This window comes from Lampris incognitus, chromosome 7 (genome assembly GCF_029633865.1).
Source record: "Lampris incognitus isolate fLamInc1 chromosome 7, fLamInc1.hap2, whole genome shotgun sequence".
NCBI classification, from domain to species: domain Eukaryota; kingdom Metazoa; phylum Chordata; class Actinopteri; order Lampriformes; family Lampridae; genus Lampris; species Lampris incognitus.
This window is the reverse complement of record NC_079217.1, coordinates 6,730,371-6,750,359: the sequence shown is the minus strand read 5'-3', so window position 1 is coordinate 6,750,359 and position 19,989 is coordinate 6,730,371. Positions and strand designations below refer to the sequence as shown.

At 45.6% G+C, this 19,989-nt stretch overlaps 2 protein-coding genes across 2 annotated transcripts; one reads left to right on the top strand and one right to left on the bottom strand.

Annotated features, from left to right (window-relative positions):
• Positions 1-2,456: 2,456 nt before the first annotated feature.
• gmfg (glia maturation factor, gamma) lies at positions 2,457-5,799 on the top strand. Its single transcript, XM_056283890.1, has 7 exons — positions 2,457-2,533; positions 3,003-3,099; positions 3,777-3,826; positions 3,931-3,982; positions 4,113-4,193; positions 4,411-4,484; positions 5,592-5,799. The coding sequence occupies exons 1-7, from the start codon at positions 2,531-2,533 to the stop codon at positions 5,661-5,663; spliced, it is 429 nt and encodes a 142-aa protein (XP_056139865.1). The 5' UTR covers positions 2,457-2,530; the 3' UTR covers positions 5,664-5,799.
• Positions 5,800-7,658: 1,859 nt separating this feature from the next.
• On the bottom strand, positions 7,659-15,303 carry paf1 (PAF1 homolog, Paf1/RNA polymerase II complex component). Its single transcript, XM_056283693.1, has 14 exons — positions 15,088-15,303; positions 13,159-13,191; positions 12,956-13,048; positions 12,739-12,860; positions 12,570-12,636; positions 11,934-12,035; positions 11,723-11,828; positions 10,751-10,819; positions 9,729-9,832; positions 9,516-9,632; positions 9,254-9,382; positions 8,912-9,017; positions 8,651-8,729; positions 7,659-8,496 (listed from the first exon to the last, which is right to left on the bottom strand). The coding sequence occupies exons 1-14, from the start codon at positions 15,132-15,134 to the stop codon at positions 8,066-8,068; spliced, it is 1,605 nt and encodes a 534-aa protein (XP_056139668.1). The 5' UTR covers positions 15,135-15,303; the 3' UTR covers positions 7,659-8,065.
• Positions 15,304-19,989: the final 4,686 nt, after the last annotated feature.

Here is a 19,989-nt window from a genome sequence, read left to right as displayed (position 1 = left end):
GCGGCGGCCGGGGAGACACCCTGGACAGGCCGCCAGGCCATCACAGGGCCAATTTAACATGATAAAATTGTGTAATTATAAAGTTACAGTGTTTACAGTCCAGGATAAGAAATTAAAAACTAAAATCATGTATTAGAATTCAACAGTTGACCAGCTGACAGTGGTAATGTGACAGCATTTACAGAGGTATGTAGCTGTAATACATATGTGAACTGTGTCTGTACACAGTGCAGGAGTGATATGGCAGAAAGGGAACAGTGCTGAATAAAGTGAGGATGTTGCATTTTGTGTGAGAGAGAGAGAGAGAGGGGAGAGAGAGAGACAGAGAGGGGGGAGAGAGACAGAGAGGGGGGAGAGAGACAGAGAGGGGGGAGAGAGACAGAGAGGGGGGAGAGAGTGCGGGGTAAAGTGATGCGTGTGCATTTTGAGAGAGAGACAGACAGATGTGTGTGTGTGTGTGTGTGTGTGTGTGTGTGTGTGTGTGTGTGTGTGTGTGTGTGTGTGTGTGTGTGTGTGTGTGTTTGTGTGCTCGTGCTCAAGTGTCCAGAGTCTATGTGTTCAGGAGTCTTTTGGCTGGTGGATAAGAGCTGTCCTTGGTTCGGGCCTGAATGTTCCGGTACTGTTTGCCGGACAGTAACAGAGTCAACAGTTTGTGGCTGGGGTGACCGCGGTCCCCAACTGTCCACCGGGCTTTCCTCCTGCGTGTCTGGGTGTAGAGGACCGGCATGGCTGGTAGCTGAGTCCTAGCGATGCGCCGCGCTGTTTTCACCACCCTCTGTAGAGCCTCGCGGTCAAGGGCGGTGCAGCTGCCGTACCAGGTGGCTATGCAGCCAGTCAGGATACTCTCAACAGTGCATCTGTAAAAGCTGTGGAGCATCCTGGTGTCCATCCCGAACTTCGTCAGCCTGCGGAGGAAGAAGGAAGAAGGGAGGAAGAAAGACACTTTATTTTTTGTCATTGCACAGTTGTTCAGTCACACTGAAGTTTGATTCCTGCATTTAATCCAGGAGCAGTGGGCAGCTGTGGTGCAGCACCCGGGGCCCGACTCCAGCTCTTCTTTCCACTGCCTTGCTCAGGGGCACAGGCAGGGGTATTAACCCTAACATACAAGTCTTTTTGATGGTGGGAGGAAACCAGAGCACCCAGAAGAAACCCACGCAGACATAGGCAGAACATGCAAACGCCACACACAGGAAGGACCTGGGACGGCCTGGGGTTCAAACCCAGGGCCTTCTTGCTGTGAGGCAACAGTGCTGACCACCGGGCCACTGACCTGTCATGTCGCCGCTTTGACGACGATCCCGGTGCGGCGTGACCAGGCCAGGTTCTCGCTGATGTTCCCCCCCCGAGGAACCTGAAGCTGCTGACTCTCTCCACTGCTGTCCCACCGATGTGGACGGTGGTGTGTCCTCCCCCCCCCCCCCCGCCTCTCCCTGAGGTCCACTATCAGCTCCTTAGTTTGGCTGACCTTGAGATGGAGGTTGTTGCCCTGGCACCACGCAGTCAGGCGGTCTCGCCTCATTGTCTGTGATCAGGCCGATGGCGGCGGTGTCATCAGCAAACTTAACGATGGTGTTGGAGCCGTGTGTGGCCGTGCAGTCATGCGTGAACAGGGAGTATAGGAGGGGGCTAAGCACACAGCCCCGGGGGCAGCAGCGCTGAGAGTCAATGTAGAGGCAGTGGTGGCGCCCATCCACACCACCTGTGGTCTGCCCGTTCAGACGTCCGGGATCCAGCTGCCAGGGCGGTGTTGAGTCTTAGCTCTCTGAGCTTAGCGGCAAGATTTGAGGACACAACTGCTGGGGATAGGCCTCGGCATCCCCGCGACCCGGATCCGGATAAAGCGGCTTGGCTAATGGGTGGACGGTGTTGAATGCTGAACTGTAGTCGATCAGCCGCATTCTCGCATATTTGTTCCTCTGTTGCAGGAGGGTGTGAGGGCGAGGGCGAGGGCGATGGCGTCATCTATTGATCTGTTGGCCCTGTGGGCAAACTGTGGCGGGTCCAGGGTGTCAGGCAGCAGTGAGGTGATGTGGGTTTTGACCAGCTTACCCGTATAGTGTGAGACACAGTAAGAATCCTAAAGCCGTCAAGATCAAATCAGTAAAAAAAAAAACTTGGATATTTCGGCCTATTTTTGTAACCACAAATATCTTACAGTATTTTGTACCCTCTGCCATTTTGTGTTATTTTGCGTTGTTGGCGTTGTGCGTGTTGCACTCTGTAGGCCACATAACCTCTTTTTAATTTATATCACACAACCACAACACCATACGCATTTAGCCTGAGGGGCAAAGTTGCGACACTAGATAATGGCAAAGAGTTTGCACACCACTTTCATTTTATATTGGGAGGGGAGAAAAAAAAACAGCACTGCTGGATGCTCACGCTCCCTCCCTCCCTCCCTCCACCCCCCGACATCTGAAGGAGGATGTTTTTCAGTCATTTGTCGCCAACGGGGTGGAGAGGAACAGCTCCAGCAAGGCGGTGTCATACTGAAGGCAGGAAAGCAGGCGAGGACCCGTCGAGAATGGTAAGACTGCCGTTACTGCTCGGAAAGACGACACAGTTCTCCACCTGAATGTGCTAGGTTTGATAGGTCTACATCGGCGTCTTGTTTTACCCTCATTTTCACTCTTACTTCTGGCTGCTGCAGCATTGCCACCCAAGCCTACCACCCCCCCTCCCCCCCCCGCAACGTCTGCACACCGGAAACGCTCACTCATGATGCAACAAATATACTTCCTGCTCTCAACGTCTGCAGTGTTTAATGCATTTGTGCACGGTGGATGGGCGGCATGATGATGACAAACTGTCAAATTTCCCTGACCCCCCCCCCCCCCCGTTTCTCTCTCAGTACAGATTCAGGGCGCCACACAAGACTATTCAGATGCAACGCAGTACAATATCCAACTGCAGAATACGTTACGCGTCCATTTGAATGCTTTCCAAGTGTTCCTTTGCCCTCCTAAGTGTTGCTGTCTCTCTGTTTCCCATTGCAGTCAAGCTCTCTGGTTGTGTGTGAAGTGGATGACGGTCTGAAAGAAAGACTGAGAAAGTTCAGGTTCCGTAAAGAGACCAACAATGCTGCCATCTTGAGTGAGTGACACTTTCTTTCTTTCTTTTTTACTACTTTATTGATCCCCATCCTAGCTGTGTAGCTAGGAGCAGTGGGCAGCCGCCATGCAGCGCCCGGGGACCAACTCCAGTTGGTCTCGCCACGCCTCGGTCAGGGGCACAGACAGGAGGATTGCATGCATGTCTTTTTGATGGTGGGGGAAACCGGAGCACCCGGAGAAAACCCACCGCGGACACGGGGAGAACATGCAAACTCCACACAGCAAGGACCTGGGATGACCCCCCCCAAGGTTGGACAACCCCCGGGGTTTGAACCCAGGACCTTCTTGCTGTGAGGCGACAGCGCTAACCACTGGGCCACCATGCCACCCATTAGTGGTGGATCAAAGAAGGTTGAGTCAGTTCATCTGGATACAAGGTTTCTGCGTGGTGTTCTTGCATGGTCCAGTAAACGTTGTATCCAGATGAACTGATTCCACCTTCTTTGATTTTCTTACCTGGATTATTGAGCATGCATCGAGACATTAGTGGTGGATGTTACTTAGTGCAATGTTACTTTATTTACTCCATTCAACCCCTTTAAAGCAGCCGCAATTTGGGCCACCCCCAAATTTAATGTATGCACCAACTCAGCTGAGGCAGAAATTAGACCGTGAATCCTTAGCAGAACGATCAGCGATCATCCTAATTTCTTACAGTGAAAATAGACATGGAGAGACAGCTGGTCATCCTTGAGGAGGAATTTGAGGCAAGTAAATCCTTCATCATCCGTCTTTTCTAGATGTTACAACCCATTAAAGAGAGAGAGAGGGGGGGGGGAAAACAATCACTGTACAACTCTTGATTTTTCAGGACATTTCCCCAGATGAGCTGAGAGAGGAACTTCCAGAACGGCAACCCAGATATCCTAAAAATATCAGATGCATATTGCACCCAAGTTTACCGAGAGCTTAGCAGGGGAACACTGCAGTCAGGGAAAATCATTCAGTTTTGTGTTGTTCAGAAATTTAAATTCCTTGACAACGAGTGCACATTCATCGTCTACAGCTACAAGTACGTCCACGCCGATGGGAGGGTGTCCTATCCGCTGTGTTTCATATTCTCTAGTCCCATGGGTAAATAATCCTATCAGTTTCCACATTATATTGAGTGACTGCTTGGTCCGTAGAGAACAATGACACAACTCAAACACCACACTGACACGAGTCCTCGTTGATCTGATATCCAGTTAATCGTGGTTATGGTGGGTGGAAGTGGATTTGTCAGCATGGCCTGAATGTCCCATTAAAGAAGTCCTCCGGGGAGGCTTTAACCTCCAATACGTTTCAACAGGGTGCAAGCCTGAGCAACAGATGATGTACGCAGGCAGCAAAAACCAACTGGTCCACGCGGCAGAGCTCACAAAGGTATTCGCCTCAAATAGCAATCCACTTTTTAACCATGTGATGTCCAGTTGTGTGGGAAATTCAGCATGCACGAATCAAGTTTTCAGTCCTACTGTTGTTCTATGTACTTAGAAGACTTCGTCGAGCTAGTAATTCACTTTTCAAATGGTTGATTTTCAAACTAGAACGCTTAAAGGGACTGTTTATGGAACCCCATCAAAGTTGGTAAACAAATGAAATTTTACACTATTGAATACACAAAATCTTTCCTTTAAAGCTGAAATCTGATTTCCCAGACCTGTCTCGCCCTTCAGCGGCAAGAACTACAAATGAGGCGTAGCAGCCATTACTGCCCGTGTGCAGCCAGCTGGGCAGTAAACAGTTCCCACCCTGGTAAAAATGGCACCCTCAGACCAAAGCTAACACCCGTCCATCCGTTATCCGAACCGCGTGTCCTGCTCTCAGGGTGGCGGGGAGGCTGCAGCCTATCCCAGCAGTCATTGGCCTTTTGACCCCTTGCTTCTCCGTGTTGGGTCCCTTCTGCTCCGTATTCTGACTCATCCAAGTAAGGACGGACGTTAGACTGGGGCCTAAACTTTCTAAACCCCAATATCTATCATAATGTCCCCTGTGTTGACACACTGAGAGGTCATTTTTATGTTCTGACATGCTTAAGCTAACATTACGACTGTAAAGTGGGTGCTGTCCTCCGCTCCCCTGCGGCCGGAGATTAGAAAGCAAACATGTCAGCCAGTCTGCTTGTAGTCCTTCCGTCATTCTGACATCTGTGGATGATGGAAGTGAGCCCGTTTCCTGTAGCGTGCTACGCTGACATAGAGAACAGTGATAAGGATTGTGTGCTTGTTATGAAAATACCCCCTGCCCCCCCTTCACCCCCACCATTGCTGCGCGGAAATAAATAAGAAAATTGGGGGAATGCCCCTTTAATGGAAAAAACTTCTCAGATTTCAGCTTTAACCTCTTTCACCTTTTGGTAATTTTGAATACATCTCATAACTTGGTATGTGGAATACTTCATAGGGCGTACTGTTAAAAGCCTGATACATGCAAGTCCTGTTCTGTAAATATGACCAATGTTTTTCAAGTTTATCGCCTTTGCTCCGATAGGTCTTCGAAATAAGAAATACCGAGGACTTGTCAGAGAAGTGGCTGATCGACCAATTGGCTTTTTTTCGCTGAATTTGCGTCTTCCAGCATCTTCTACCACGAGATTCCTTTATTTGTTGATTACAACCAATACATGGCTACTTTATCTCACTCTTGTGCAATGTATTACTGCTCATGCCTGTTGTTATTAAACGAGTAAATGATTCAAGTTTGACCGTTTCATTTTGTTGGTTACCCCCGTAGGATTCCCGTTCAGTCACGAACAGGGTGGTGTTAATTTTGTATTTGTGTGTATTTAGGATGAGCTGCTAGGTCCATGGGACTGTTGAGAGGCACACCATATTAGTTAAAAGATATTTACTACTACTACTACTACTGCTTTCGGCTGCTCCCGTTAGGGGTCGCCACAGCGGGTCATCTGTTTCCATCTCTTCCTAACCCGCTGCACATCCTTCCCAGCTCGGTCCCTCCATCTAGCCAATCAGCACAAGTCCTTTTCTCCTTCCTGAGTGTCCAACCTCTCATACAACTCACCATACGCCTTCGCCACCTCACTCTTCACTTTACGCTGCATCTCCTTGTACTCCTGTCTACTTTCTTCATCTCTCTGACTATCCCACTTCTTCTTTGCCAACCTCTTCCTCGGTGTACTTTGCTGCACTTTCTCATTCCATCACCAAGTCTCCTAGTCTTCCTTCCTCTGTCCTGATGATACACCAAGTACCTTCCCAGCTGTCTCCCTCACTATTTCTGCAGTGGTTGCCCAGCCATCCGGCAACTCTTCACTACCACCCAGTGCCTGTCTTAACTCCTGCCTGAACTCCACACAACAGTCTTCCTCCTTCAACCTCCACCATTTGATCTTCAGCTGTGTCTTCACTCGCTTCCTCTTCTTGGTCTCCAAAGTCATCCTACAGACCACCATCCGATGCTGCCTAGCTACGTTCTCCCGTCACCACCTTGTAGTCTCCAATCTTTCAGACTGCACCTCCTGCATAAGATATAGCCCACGTGTGTGCACTTTCCTCCACTCTTGTACGTCACTGTGTTCCTCCCTCTTCTTGAAATATGTATTCACCACAGCCATTTCCACCCTTTTCACAAAATCCACCACCATCTGTCCTTCCACATTCCACTCCTTGACACCACACCTGCATACTTTGAAACCATGACACCATACCTACATACTTTGAAACCATGACACCATACCTACATACTTTGAAACCATGACACCATACCTACATAACTTAAAACCATGACACCATACCTACATACTTTGACACCATGACACCATACCTACATACTTTGAAACCATGACACCATACCTACATACCTAAAAACCATGACACCATACCTACATACTTTGAAACCATGACACCATACCTACATACTTGAAAACCATGACACCACACCTACATACTTAAAAGATGTTAGTTAAAAGAAACTAAGTGCAGATTTTGTACAGCCGGTTGGTGCAATATCGGCAATGTGCAGTTCTTTGTATCATGGGAATTGCAGGCCAGTCCAACTTAAATGGACGGAGTCTGACTGTCCTATTTTCTCGACAACCGTTCATCCGATCGACTTCCCACTTGGCGGGTGTATTGCTGAAGACCCGGGGAAGAACAGAGTCGAGCGTGAAGATGTTTCGATGAGCGGTTCTCAAGAAAGCTGCAAGCAACAATCCCGGAGGCCAAGCAATCAGCCTGTTCCAAACAGGCACGTTTTGAACAGGCACTGCACTAGTTTCCTAAAAAGTGAAAAAAATAATGTGTATTTAAATTTATATATCAAATGTATATCAAAACCTGATATATGTCTCCATGGTGACGGCGGTCGCCACCTGGACGCAGCTTGGCATCCCCCTCATCACGTTTTTTTTTATATACCGCCCAATTACTGCTGGGATAGGCTCCAGCATCCCGCGACCCCAGTTGGGATAAGCGGCTTGGACAATGGATGGAGAGAGAGAGAGCGAGCGAGAGAGAGAGAGAGAGCGAGTCCGAACCCAGATTCTAACTGATCTAGACTGGCCATTTGGTGGGAAGGAACAGTATTTACACAGGATTTACAAAAGTGTTATCTGTATTTTATTAGCCGTTTCAAAGCATGTTAACAGTTCAGAGAACAAGGAAAAACTGTTCCTAGGTTGATAAAGAAGAAGTTTGTTTTTCTTGACATTAAGAAAAAGAAGTTTTGTTGACAAATAATTGCTGTCGAGTAGAAGCTTAACCTACAAATCAAAATATATTTAAAGAAAATCAATTCACCAGTCTGCACAGGTAGGTAAGAGCCACGGGCATTTCCCTCTTACACGTTACACTTTTTACCTTCAGTTTTCAAGACAGACCACCGTCTGTGCTATGGGCAACAGCATTCCTATGAAGAAGACGAAGCTCTTTAAAACTAGGTGTTCGGCGCTGAATAAAAGGAAACGGCAGGATGGCGTCACCACACTGCCTACACACAGGACCTCATTCACTGTCACTGGCGTCGCTGGAATCGGAGCCTTGCTCACTCCCGCTTCCGCTCTGAGCCCGGACTTCCGAGTGCTCGCTGCTGTGGTCACTGTGAGCCGGGGAGCCACTGACGCTCCTCCTGCCCCCCCTGTCCCCTCCCTCGTCCTCGCTCCCGCTGCCCTCCTCCCCGCTGCTCCTGGCAGAGTTCTTGGGCTCATTGTCCTCGCTGTCATCGTCACTCCCAAAGATTTCTTCCTCGTCGCGCATCTCTCGGGTCCTCTCCTCGCCACTCTCACTACCACTGCCGCTGGCTTTCCTCCGCCGCTTCTCTCCTTCCTCGTCCTCGTCTTCATCCTCCCCTCTGGGCTCCCTCTCCTCGTCCTCCCTGTCGGAGTCGCTGTCGGAGTTCTCTGCCTCACTCCCGCTGCCCTTCTCTTTGTCATCACCTGGACGACAGGGGTCAAAGTACAACAGAGGCATAAATAAACAAACATTTCAGTCAGCTGCCGACACGGGCCCGTCGTTATCCTGGCGGAGCACGTGACCGTGAAAGTATGCGGTGCCATCTTCTACAGAGGACAGTAGAAACGGACAACTGACCTGAGTCCTGCAGGTCTTTGTCCAGGTCTTCCTCTTCATCTTCTGGCTCGTGGTTCTCCAGCTGAGCTTTACGCGCTTCCTGGTGACAATGATGATAAGGAACGCCATTAGTGGAACAAAGCAGTTTTAACAATTGCCACAGAATCCAAGTTTTTCAGTGTCATTATATGTGCAAAGACCTGGGGGGGGGGGGGTTCAAGCACAGAGACATAGCAATTTAAATGAAAACAAAAGGGCTTGAGCATTAGAAAGCAGACTTACCTGGGCTTCTAACTCCTTCTCGTTCATATCTCTGTGCTTGCAGACCAGCACAGCGTTTGTGGTGGACTGTGCTCCAGCCTTGGCTCTCCTCTTGCTCAGACGCACTCTGTAGTGTCAAACAAATCGCGTCAGAACACACGGCAAAACAGGATTTAGCATGAAGCCCCCCACCCCACCCCAAAAAAAAAATCACTGGGGGCTGAATTGACCTACATGTTGGTTTTATACCCCCCCCCCAACAACTGAAATCAGAGTTATTAAATAGACACATACTTGCAGCCATCAAACTTCATTTGAAAACATTTCACGGATGTGAAACAATCTGCCCTCGTCGTTCGTTACCTGGTCTCGAGCTCATTGTAGTAAACGCCATCTCCATCTCTGAAGATGAAGAAGTAGTTTTCTTCATAGCCCTTGCTGGCTTTGTTTTTCACGTTCCAGTTGTATTCCCTGGCTATCTTGTAGTCATACCTGGAACACAGAGAAAACAAAAATATTAATAATGTTACCCGTTTGCTTATTCGTTGGAATCTGTGCAATGAAAATATTGAAATCGCCGCAATTTCCAAATTCTCATTGCATCCGCGAGGACGGCAATACGTACAATTCATCTGGCATATAATCCATTTCCTCTTCCATGTCTCTCTTGCGCTTACGGAGTGTTTCCTCGTTGGGCAAGAAGTAGGCCACGAACTGATTTCCTTCCTCATCCATCATACCTCTGTATTACAGAACAACAGAACATGTGAGGTGGTGTTCATAAGACACCACACATACACAAACAAACACATGCACACGGCTCTTGTTTTCTACACACCTGATCATGGCCTGAGACATCATTTCCACTCCTGCAGGTGCTGACATGTCTTTGGGTGCAGGATCAGAGTCAAAGATGACCTGAGCACATGGGTTGATCCACATCTGTGCAATAAATAAATAAAATGTACAGTTAATTCATGTCTTCCTGCAAACACTGGCCCGCTCAAGAGTACTCACTGGGGTAGAAAATGATTACATACATTAACCCATGGAAGAATAATTAGAACAATACAGGGAAATCAACTTCTTGGCTGGTGTAGCCAGCTTACATATTGCTAGCTAAGCTCAGTTTGCTATGAGATATTAGTCTGGAAAGGATCCATTGAGAATTGATGGATCCTGGCAGCTGGAAGCTGGACCAGTCAGCAACCTACGGGGAGGGTGTAGACATCACCAGTCAGAAGCACAGCCGTCGTTGTCGTTTATCCAAAGAAGACATCGCTAACTTGTCATCACTATAGCTGCTTTATTGTCCATAGAGATGGAATTTTTGTTTATGCAGTTAAATTCACACATACACAACATTTCCTACATCCAACAGCCATACGTTAATCTAAGAGCTCAGATAAATACAGTCCAATAACAAATACATATAAACCGTCTGGACAGCTCACTGATCAAGGCCGTGCCAACCCAAACAAATGCCTGTTGTGTCTCGCCAGATTCACAATGAGCAAAAAAAAAATCTGTGGACTGGCTGTGTGAGGCAGATCTAGTTCACTATTTGCTCTGACATTAATATCACAGCTTTTAATACTAATTTATTCATTCAAATTTTTATTCTGAATAATATCACACAGAGAACAAGCTCTTTTTCCAAGTTTTATAGACATCGCACACACTGTGTGTGTGTGTGTAAAAATTATAAATTTAAATTCATATCAGATGCAAATACAACCAAAGAATTGCAGGGGAAAAAAGTACTTGTCAACAATTCTTCATGTGCTCCTTATCCTTCAGACGAACTCTGACAGGAAATACATGCAGTAGAATGGCTAACAAGTTCACATCGTAGCTCACCTTGAAATCAGGGAACGCAGGTAACACCTCCACAGGAGTAACTCTGGGTTTACTGTAGTGTTGGGCGATCTGGAGAAAAAAAAGAGGCATGTTTACAGCTCACCAATTGTATTTCATCTGCTGAGACTTTATTTAACTAGACAGGTTGACAAAGAAAACATTCTTATATGCATCAGTAGGAGGGAGATGGACAGACACCAGCTACAAAGATCTAACGAAACTAAAACATGGCAAGAGCTTTACAGGTAGGAATATTTAAGGCACCGAATGTATGTGCAGAAATGTGTGTGAGTGGGGTGTCCGAGTAGCGCAGCGGTCTATTCCGTTGCCTACCAACATGGGGATTGCTGGTTTGAATCCCCGTGTTACCTCCGGCTTGGTCGGGCATGCCTACAGACACAATTGGCCGTGTCTGTGGGTGGGAAGCCGGATGTGGGTTTGTGTCATGGTCGCTGCACTAGCGCCTCCTCTGGTCGGTCGGGGCGCCTGTTCGGGGGGAGGGGGAACAGCGTGATCCTCCCATTTGCTACGTCCCTCTGGCGAAACTCCTCTCTCAGGTGAAAAGAAGCGGCTGGCGACTCCACACGTATCGGAGGAGGCATGTGGTAGTCTGCAGCCCTCCCCGGATCGGTAGAGGGGATGCAGCAGTGACTGGGACGGCTCGGAGAGTGGGGTAATTGGCAAAGTACAATTGGGTAGAAAAGGTGGGGGGTGTGTGCGCAGTTTACATACAACAATTTGTGAACGTTGTGATCCACTGATTTTCTCTGTTCAGGCCATTTTGTTAAATTGATTATAGTGGTCAATGCAAAAATCATTTTATTATTAGAACATTTTTTTTCCATATTTTGGAGATCATTTCACAATCTTCCTCAACCTCACAGGGAAATCCAAATACCCATATTATCATTTTTTGCATATATTAACTGTAAATGGCAAGCAGCTGGCAAGCCTATTAATATGCCCACTTACCGGTTTCTGTGCATCCTCAAAGGTCTTCTCAATGGCAGAAATCTGACTGTCTCTGTCTTTGTAGATCTCCTCTTCTGTGAACTGTTGTTTGACAGATACACCAATTCTAGCAGCATACAGAAATGAGATTAGAGAGATATTTACAGCTAACTTTTCAAAATCAGCCAAACATTTTCAAGGCAAAGCCATCAACCGTGATATGTTCACTTACTTGACTTCCACCTTCTCATTAGAGACACCATATCTGTTAAACTCTGTGGAAATGTACTCCGTCTTTCTCATCCATGGGACCACCTTGGCGTGCTGTTGAGATCTTCAAAAAAAAAAAAAAGGGGGGGGGGGGGGGAACAAAAGGTTTTAAGTGAACATTCCTCTCAATTCGAAACTAATGACTCCAACTTGTTCCACGTGATGGCATTGTTAAGGGCTGAGAATCAGCCTCCCGATTCAATATTACCATATTTTAGTGCCGATTCAATATGTACTGCAATTTTTCCAAACAAAATACTACAATTATATAAAGTAGCGATTTGGTATTACAATTTTTTAATGGTTCCATCCACATCAAGAACATGTGACAAGTGCAATAATCCGAGAGAACATGCACGATTAAATAAAATTAAATCCCATGTGTCCTATGTGTAAGTGTGCTTCTTTGAGTAAACATTTAAACAATTCAAATTCCACCATTCAGCGATGTAGGAGTATCTTCACATCAACTGTTCATTGAGCGAATAAAGTGTGATTCAGAGGAAATGTTGGGGTATTAAAATCATCACAGCTCAGTAATACAGTTCTGCATTGAACTGATTTTTACCCCCACCACTAATGTATTTAGTGTCCATACCTTTTCGAACTTGATGGAGCCTGGATGTCCTCTTCCAGAAGCTTTTCATCGGCTGGATCCAAGAGAACTGAGAAAAATGAGAGGGATTTAATCAACAAATATAGCCTTTGACAATGACGGGATTTAAATCACGAAGGAACGTAGTGAAAATCCATATTTGGGGACTTACTGCTGGGGTCTATACGATAGGTGTCTGGGTTAATGAGATCAATGGTAACCCCAAGGTCTGGTTCGGTTAGGAGCTCATGCTTATGCTGTTTTTCTAGAGAGGTGGCTTTATACTGCACAAACCTGTCAAACAGATGAGAATACGCCAACTCATGTCCTTTTCTGCCAAAGTCAATTCTATTTAGAGTAAACAGAGAGACAGGAATGAGGGTGTTTACCTGTGCTGGTCAAATGGATATGTGATGAATTTGGGGTCGAAGGGGATGTCAGGTAAGCTGTTGCAGTATTTCACACGACAAACTACTCCTGACCTGCGATTGAAAATTTAAAAAAAGGCAGAGAACAGATACTGCTTAAAAACATTTTTGTGTGATTATATTTAATAAGCACATCATAAACTTGATATGGTTATTTTTTTTACCTCTCTGGAACAGTTCTGTGTGAGGAATTCCTGCTGGAAAAGGGGGAAAAGAAGAAATAAGGTCACATTCCTGTCCACCTATCTAACCTAACGTACGAGATGGTCACACAGAATGTAAATGTGCAGCTGAAGTGAGAGAAATGTAACATAACCCATCATGTTTCTCTTCTGCCCAACGCTGCATGCGTGTTCTCCACTACTCTTAAGGTCCCGCCTGTCTTTGTACCATTTTTATGCAAATTGTATTGACGCCAAGGAAATTAACGTGGTGAATAAAGCGCCTGTAGAACCTGATAATGTAATAAATTCCCAATAATGCAATAACCCCAATAATGTAATAAAAATCTGCTTGAGTCCATTGAAAATGCAGTAAAACCTGATAATGTAATAACTTCCTGATCATGTAATAAAGTGCATTTCCCAATAATGTAATAAACTTTTTACCAATAATGTAATAATGCGTTACATTAACGGGACGTTATTACATTATCAGGTTAGCCTTCATTTCCCTGGTCCTGATAATGTAATAATTCCCCAATATTGTAATAATTTAACAGCAGACCACCCATAAATGGATTCAAGCGGTGATACTGTTTAAGCAACGCAAGCTCGAGAGGTCTAGCGCCACCGACAGGTCAAAGTTGGACGTGCATGAATGCTCTACTCTTCCTCAAAGCTACCTCCAAGCTATTTCCACACATGTTTTTTCTCAGTTGGATCATTGGTAACACTTTACTATGGGGAACATAAAAAAACTTAATTACTAGTGAATTAGTAATGATCAAGATGTCACTTTAGTATGGGGAACATATTCTAAGTAACAAAAACTTAATTTACAGTAATTTAACACTATGAACACTTGTAGTTTTGTGTGTTGTTATGTAAGAACAGACCATATTCATTAAGTGTTAGTAAGGCAGAATAACTCTTCTTGTGGTACTACCAACTTATAAAGTTCAGACTAAGCAAAGCATATTGAGATGATCCTACAAATAAGCAATAATTCTGAGGTTATAGAGGGAAAACTCATAGTTAATGGCTTACTGGCTGTATAATACGGCCATGCAGAATAAGGCATTAATGAGTACGTAATAATGACCAATTAAGAGCCAATATGTTACTAATTTGCATGCTAATAAGCACCTAATTAATGGCGACTACGTTCCCCATACTAAAGTGTTACCGGAACATTTTATTACATTATCAGGAAGTTAGTACATTATCGGGTTTTACTGCATTTTCAATGGCCTCAAGTGCATTTTTTAATTACATTATCAGGGTTATTACATTATCAGGAAGTTATTACATTATCAGGTTTTCTTGCATTTTCAATGGCCTCAAGTGCGGTTTTTTATTACATTATCAGGGTTATTAAATTATCAGGAAGTTATTACATTATCAGGAAGTTATTACATTATCAGGTTTTCTTGCATTTTCAATGGCCTCAAGTGCAATTTTTTATTACATCATCAGGGTTATTACATTATCGGGAGGGTTACATTATCAGGGTTATTACATTATCGGGGGATTTATTACATTATCGGGGGGGGTTACTACATTATCAGGGTTATTACATTATCGGGGATTTGTTACATTATCAGGTTCTACAGCGCCCATTAAAACGGGTTAAACGTCAAGAGATGCACAACCTCCCTTTGGGTGACTAGTCTGGCTAACGTTGTGCTAGCCAGACTAGTCACAGCTCCTGTCCCGCAGCTCCCCGTTGTCACCGTGTCAACAGCGGGGACGTGTTGTTGTCTTCCTCCAACCGTTTAACACCGTTTCGCGAACCGACCCAAGTTGGGACGACCACCGTGTCGGGGTTAAACTACTCATCGTATAGCCGCCCCAGTGGGCCACGGCAGTTCGGGTTCTGATGGGGGAAGCCGGGCGGTAAATAACGCGGCATGGATCTCTGCGTGTCCTTACCTGTGGCCGTCTTCGCGCTGAGCTTGCGTCTGAATAGTTGGAGCCATGCTCGGCACAAACTGCTCCCGGCCGGCGATACCGCTCTCCGCCTACACAAACGATCGCAATTTCACTTGTATGGGGGAGGGGGAGAAAAAAAAGCAGTCGAAATGAAATCAGAATACCTAAAACTTTCCGATAAGATCCGCAGTTGTATTTTCCCCGTTCCTGCGCGGAGCGTGAACCCGGTCTTGATTCCTGGGTCACAGAATGGCCCGTTTAAGAACGAGAAGTGCGCCCTCTAGTGCCCTGGCGTGGGAGTGCCGTCCATCAGGAACACTTGTCATTTCGTCGTTCGTACGTAGCAGTGTTTCTCAACCGGGGGTCCGCGGACCTCTAGTGGTCCGTGGTGTAATTGCAAGGGGTCCGTGAAAATAAAACATCTTTAAAAAAAAAGATCTAGTGACGTTTATAGAAATAGGATTATTTTACTCAAATGTGACTGAGACCTTTATCTACCTAAACTATAAAGGGTAACAGGACTTTTTTCTCTAATTACATCTGTTTCACAAGTGTCATTTATTGTATTTTAATAAGAGATCTCGCTCCCGTTTGCATTGTTAAAAGTTACTGCATAAAAATTCTGTTGTTACATATATCTGAAAGTTACTGAATACATATTCTGTTTCGTTACATATATCTGAAAGTTACTGAATACATATTCTGTTTTGTTACATATATCTGAAAGTTACTGAATACATATTCTGTGTTGTTACATATATCTGAAAGTTACTGAATACATATTCTGTTTTGTTACATATATCTGAAAGTTACTGAATACATATTCTGTTTTGTTACATATATCTGAAAGTTACTGAATACATATTCTGTTTTGTTACATATATCTGAAAGTTACTGCATAAGAATTCTGTTTTGTTAACTATATCTGAGTTGCAACTGAAAGCTCTTATTTTTGCCCCAAAGAATGAATAAATGCTATAATGCAATTTAAAATGCAGTTTCTACTGTTTCTATCAAATTGCAACCCCCCTCCCCCAAGATCAGGTGGAGGGGTCCTCAGGGTAGATCAAAAATACGCAGGGGGTCCAGGACCCCAAAAAGGTTGAGAACCACTGGTATATAGGAGCAGTAGGCAGGTGTGGCGCAGCGCCCCGCCCCAGGACCAACTCCACTTCTTTCTCCTATTGCCTTGGTCAGGGGTATTAACCCTAACATGCGTGTCTTTCTGATGGTGGGAGGAAACCAGAGCAGCCGGAGGAAACCCACGCAGACACGGGGAGATGATGCAAACGCCACACGGAAAGGACCCGGGACGGCCTGGGGTTCGAGCTCAGCCCCTTCTTGCTGTGAGGCAACAGTGCTAACCACTGGGCCACTGTGCCCAATAATAGTTCATATTTTTGTGTTTATAAGTATATTGTTTTGCTCTTCCTGAGCAATACAATAATGTCATCATTTTGCACTTGCAGGCGTACACTGACAAAAATGTGCAGTGACGAGATTGAGAGAAGTTTAGCCAATAGCATCGATGTCCACATTCCTAATTTTTAATATTTAGGTGGGGGGCAGATGGGGCCAGGGAAACTCTTGGGGTGGCACACTACAAAGGCTATACAGCATACAGGAATGTCAGTGTACACAAGTTAATACAAGGGTAAAGACACTATATTAAAGTGTATGATAAATTGCATCTGTGTAATTCCTTGGCTGATCTCATGTGAACATCAAATTATGATATATACATGAGATCAGCCAATGAATCATTTACTGGTGAATGCATCATCACCAAGGGGTTAGAGTTAGGGTTAGGGTGTGGGTTGCTTAGTTAAACATACAAATTATTAGCTGATAGCAAAGGTTTCATTTATGTCCAGCACATCATATTCTATATTATCTGCAAGTATCTTTCATTCTTTGAATCGGTGCCTTGAGCAGAAATTGTATTTCAATTGTCAAGATTCTATGTGGCCAAAAATTCTACAAGTAGCTATAATTCTATGTGTATCTGTATTCCATGGAATAAAATAAAGAATTATGGATGCAAAAATAATAAAAATAAGATAGTTCAAAAAAATAGCCCTGTGATGGCCTGGCGGCCTGTCCAGGGTGTCTCCCCGCCTGCCGCCCAGTGACTGGTGGGATAGGCTCCACCGCGACCCTGAGAGCAGGATAAGCGGTTTGCATAATGGATGTAGATATTACATATAATCTGGGCATTACCGTTTTTCAGAGCAAACCTGTTCCCCCCACAAAATCCCACCTGACAATTCAGTGTCGTTCAGATATACGTCAAGTCGTGGACATCTGCGGTGCTCTATACTGTTCTCATTATGGTGCCCGATACCAAAACTGATCAGCAGCCAAACTCCTTTCACAAGGGGTCAGGGTTAGCCTCCTCTGCAGGTTGTCCGTCTTGGGAGCGAGAGATCCCTCCTCTTTTGCTCCCCCTGAGCTTTCTTGCCATTTTTCCTCCCTGTTAAAGGATTTTTTTGCTTTAGGGAGTTGTTCCTTATCCGATGCGAGGGTGGGATTTAAATCTGGGCCTTGGTTGGGCCTCTCAAGGACAGGTCAAGAGACTTGTCCCGGGGCCTCTCGGGCGTCGTCTTGGCTGCATGCTTTCGGGCCACTGTGGTTTTGAAAGGTGAGCCTGTCACCCCAGTCTGAGGTCACGTGCACTCTGGAGCAGATTTTCTTCAAGGACCTCTCTGCATTTGGCTACACTCATCCTCCTCTCAGTTCTGACCAGCATCCCTGTCCCTGCACCCCCATATAGCATGACGCTACCACCCCCATACTGCAGGGGCGGCACTAGCCAGGTGATGAGCAGTGCCTGCTGTTTGCCAGACGTTAGTGTTAGCACAAACAGGCTCTAACAGGTACTATTTAATGAAGATGCCAGTTGGGGACCTGTGAGGCGTCTGTTTCTCAAACTAGAGACTCTAATGTACTTATCTTCTTGCTCAGTTGTGCAACGCGGCCTCCCACTTCTTTTTCTACTCTGGTTAGAGCCTGTTTGTGCTGTCCTCTGAAGGGAGTAGTACACACCGGTGTAGGAAATCTTCAATTTCTTAGCAATTTCTCGCATGGAATAGCCTTCATTTCTAAGAACAAGAATAGACTGTCGAGTTTCAGATGAAAGTTCTCTTTTTCTGGCCATTTTGAGCGTTTAATTGACCCCACAAATGTGATGCTCCAGAAACTCAATCTGCTCAAAGAAGTGCCCATCCAACCAATCCAACTTGTGGGAGCTGCTTCTGGAAGCGTGGGGTGCAATTTCTCCAGATTACCTCAACAAATTAACAGCTAGAATGCCAAAGGTCTGCAATGCTGTAATTGCTGCAAATGGAGGATTCTTTGACGAAAGCAAAGTTTGATGTAAAAAAAATCTTATTTCAAATACAAATCATTATTTCTAACCTTGTCAATGTCTTGACTCTATTTTCTATTCATTTCACAACATATGGTGGTGAATAAGTGTGACTTTTCATGGAAAACACAAAATTGTTTGGGTGATCCCAAACTTTTGAACGGTAGTGTAACAAAACAGAATATGTATTCAGTAACTTTCAGATATATGTAATGAAACAGAATATGTATTCAGTAACTTTCAGATATATGTAACAAAACAGAATATGTATTCAGTAACTTTCAGATATATGTAACAAAACAGAATATGTATTCAGTAACTTTCAGATATATGTAACAACAGAATTTTTATGCAGTAACTTTTAACAATGCAAACGGGAGCGAGATCTCTTATTAAAATACAATAAATTACACTTGTGAAACAGATGTAATTAGAGAAAAAAGTCCTGTTACCCTTTATAGCTTAGGTAGATAAAGGTCTCAGTCACATTTGAGTAAAATAATCCTATTTCTATAAATGTCACAGGATCTTTTTTTTATAAAGATATTTTATTTTCACGGACCCCTTGCAATTACACCACGGACCACTAGGGGTCCGCGGACCCCCGGTTGAGAAACACTGGACTGACGGGTCAGACCCGCCAACCAGCGGCCAGCGTGTCTTCTTATCCATGCGCGTTACGATACCTTACTTGGTAAACAGCTCGGCTTCCGTAGCTCCAACCTCGGGTCACGCCGGCTGCAGCCACACATGCTAGCCGCTGATGCTAATGCTAGCATAAACTCCCAACAACCCTCAAACCAGCTCAAATCAACAGAAACTCGTCGCGTATCCGTGCACAACTATTGTGTGTGTGCTTGAGCTTTAGCAGTACAACTTCCTGGAGGTTGAACGTGGCAGTTTCCTAACATAATGTTAAAAACACGGAAAACTTATTCTCCCCCACAACCCTCCCCCCGAAAGTTAGCACATGGAGAAGCCCCCGGTTGCCAGGGATACAGCCCATACAGCCCAGTTGCCAGGGATACAGCCCAGTTGCCAGGGGTACAGCCCATACAGCCCAGTTGCCAGGGATACAGCCCAGTTGCCAGGGGTACAGCCCATAAGAGGGCATATTAAACATGTACACGTTACTTACAGGCATTGTCATGACGAGCGACACGACGAAACTTGCGGGTCCTAATTCAACACACCTGGTTCGGGTAGTCGAGGTGTTGGTCAGGAGGTAATCAGCAGCATCAGGTGCGCTGCTGGAGTGACGACCGGCAGCTCTCCGGCAGCAGGCTCGGTGACCCCTGTGCTGGACCGTCTCAGGGGCATGTTTGCACAGCCTGCATCTTGGTCTGGTCTGGTGTGGTCTGGTGTGGTAGGTAGACCCCCGCCTCAACCGACCTGGCGCTGGCTGCTATGAGCAGGGCCTCTGTGCCAGGTGGGGGGGGGGTCTTATCCAGAAAGGGGCAGTGTGGGTGAGGGTTTTGGTTACACACCCATCCATCCATTGTCTGAACCGCTTATCCTGCTCTCAGGGTCGCAGG

Excerpts from the sequence above, each read along its gene's own strand:
- paf1 (XM_056283693.1), bottom strand. The coding sequence starts at position 15,134 with ATGGCTCCAACTATTCAGACGCAAGCTCAGCGCGAAGACGGCCACAG. Across the intron at positions 12,036-12,569 it reads GCTCCATCAAGTTCGAAAAG|ATCTCAACAGCACGCCAAGG; the intron begins GTATGGACACTA and ends TTTTTTTTGAAG. Across the intron at positions 8,730-8,911 it reads AGAAGGAGTTAGAAGCCCAG|GAAGCGCGTAAAGCTCAGCT; the intron begins GTAAGTCTGCTT and ends CATTGTCACCAG.
- gmfg (XM_056283890.1), top strand. Across the intron at positions 3,100-3,776 it reads CAACAATGCTGCCATCTTGA|TGAAAATAGACATGGAGAGA; the intron begins GTGAGTGACACT and ends AATTTCTTACAG. Across the intron at positions 3,827-3,930 it reads TCCTTGAGGAGGAATTTGAG|GACATTTCCCCAGATGAGCT; the intron begins GCAAGTAAATCC and ends TTGATTTTTCAG.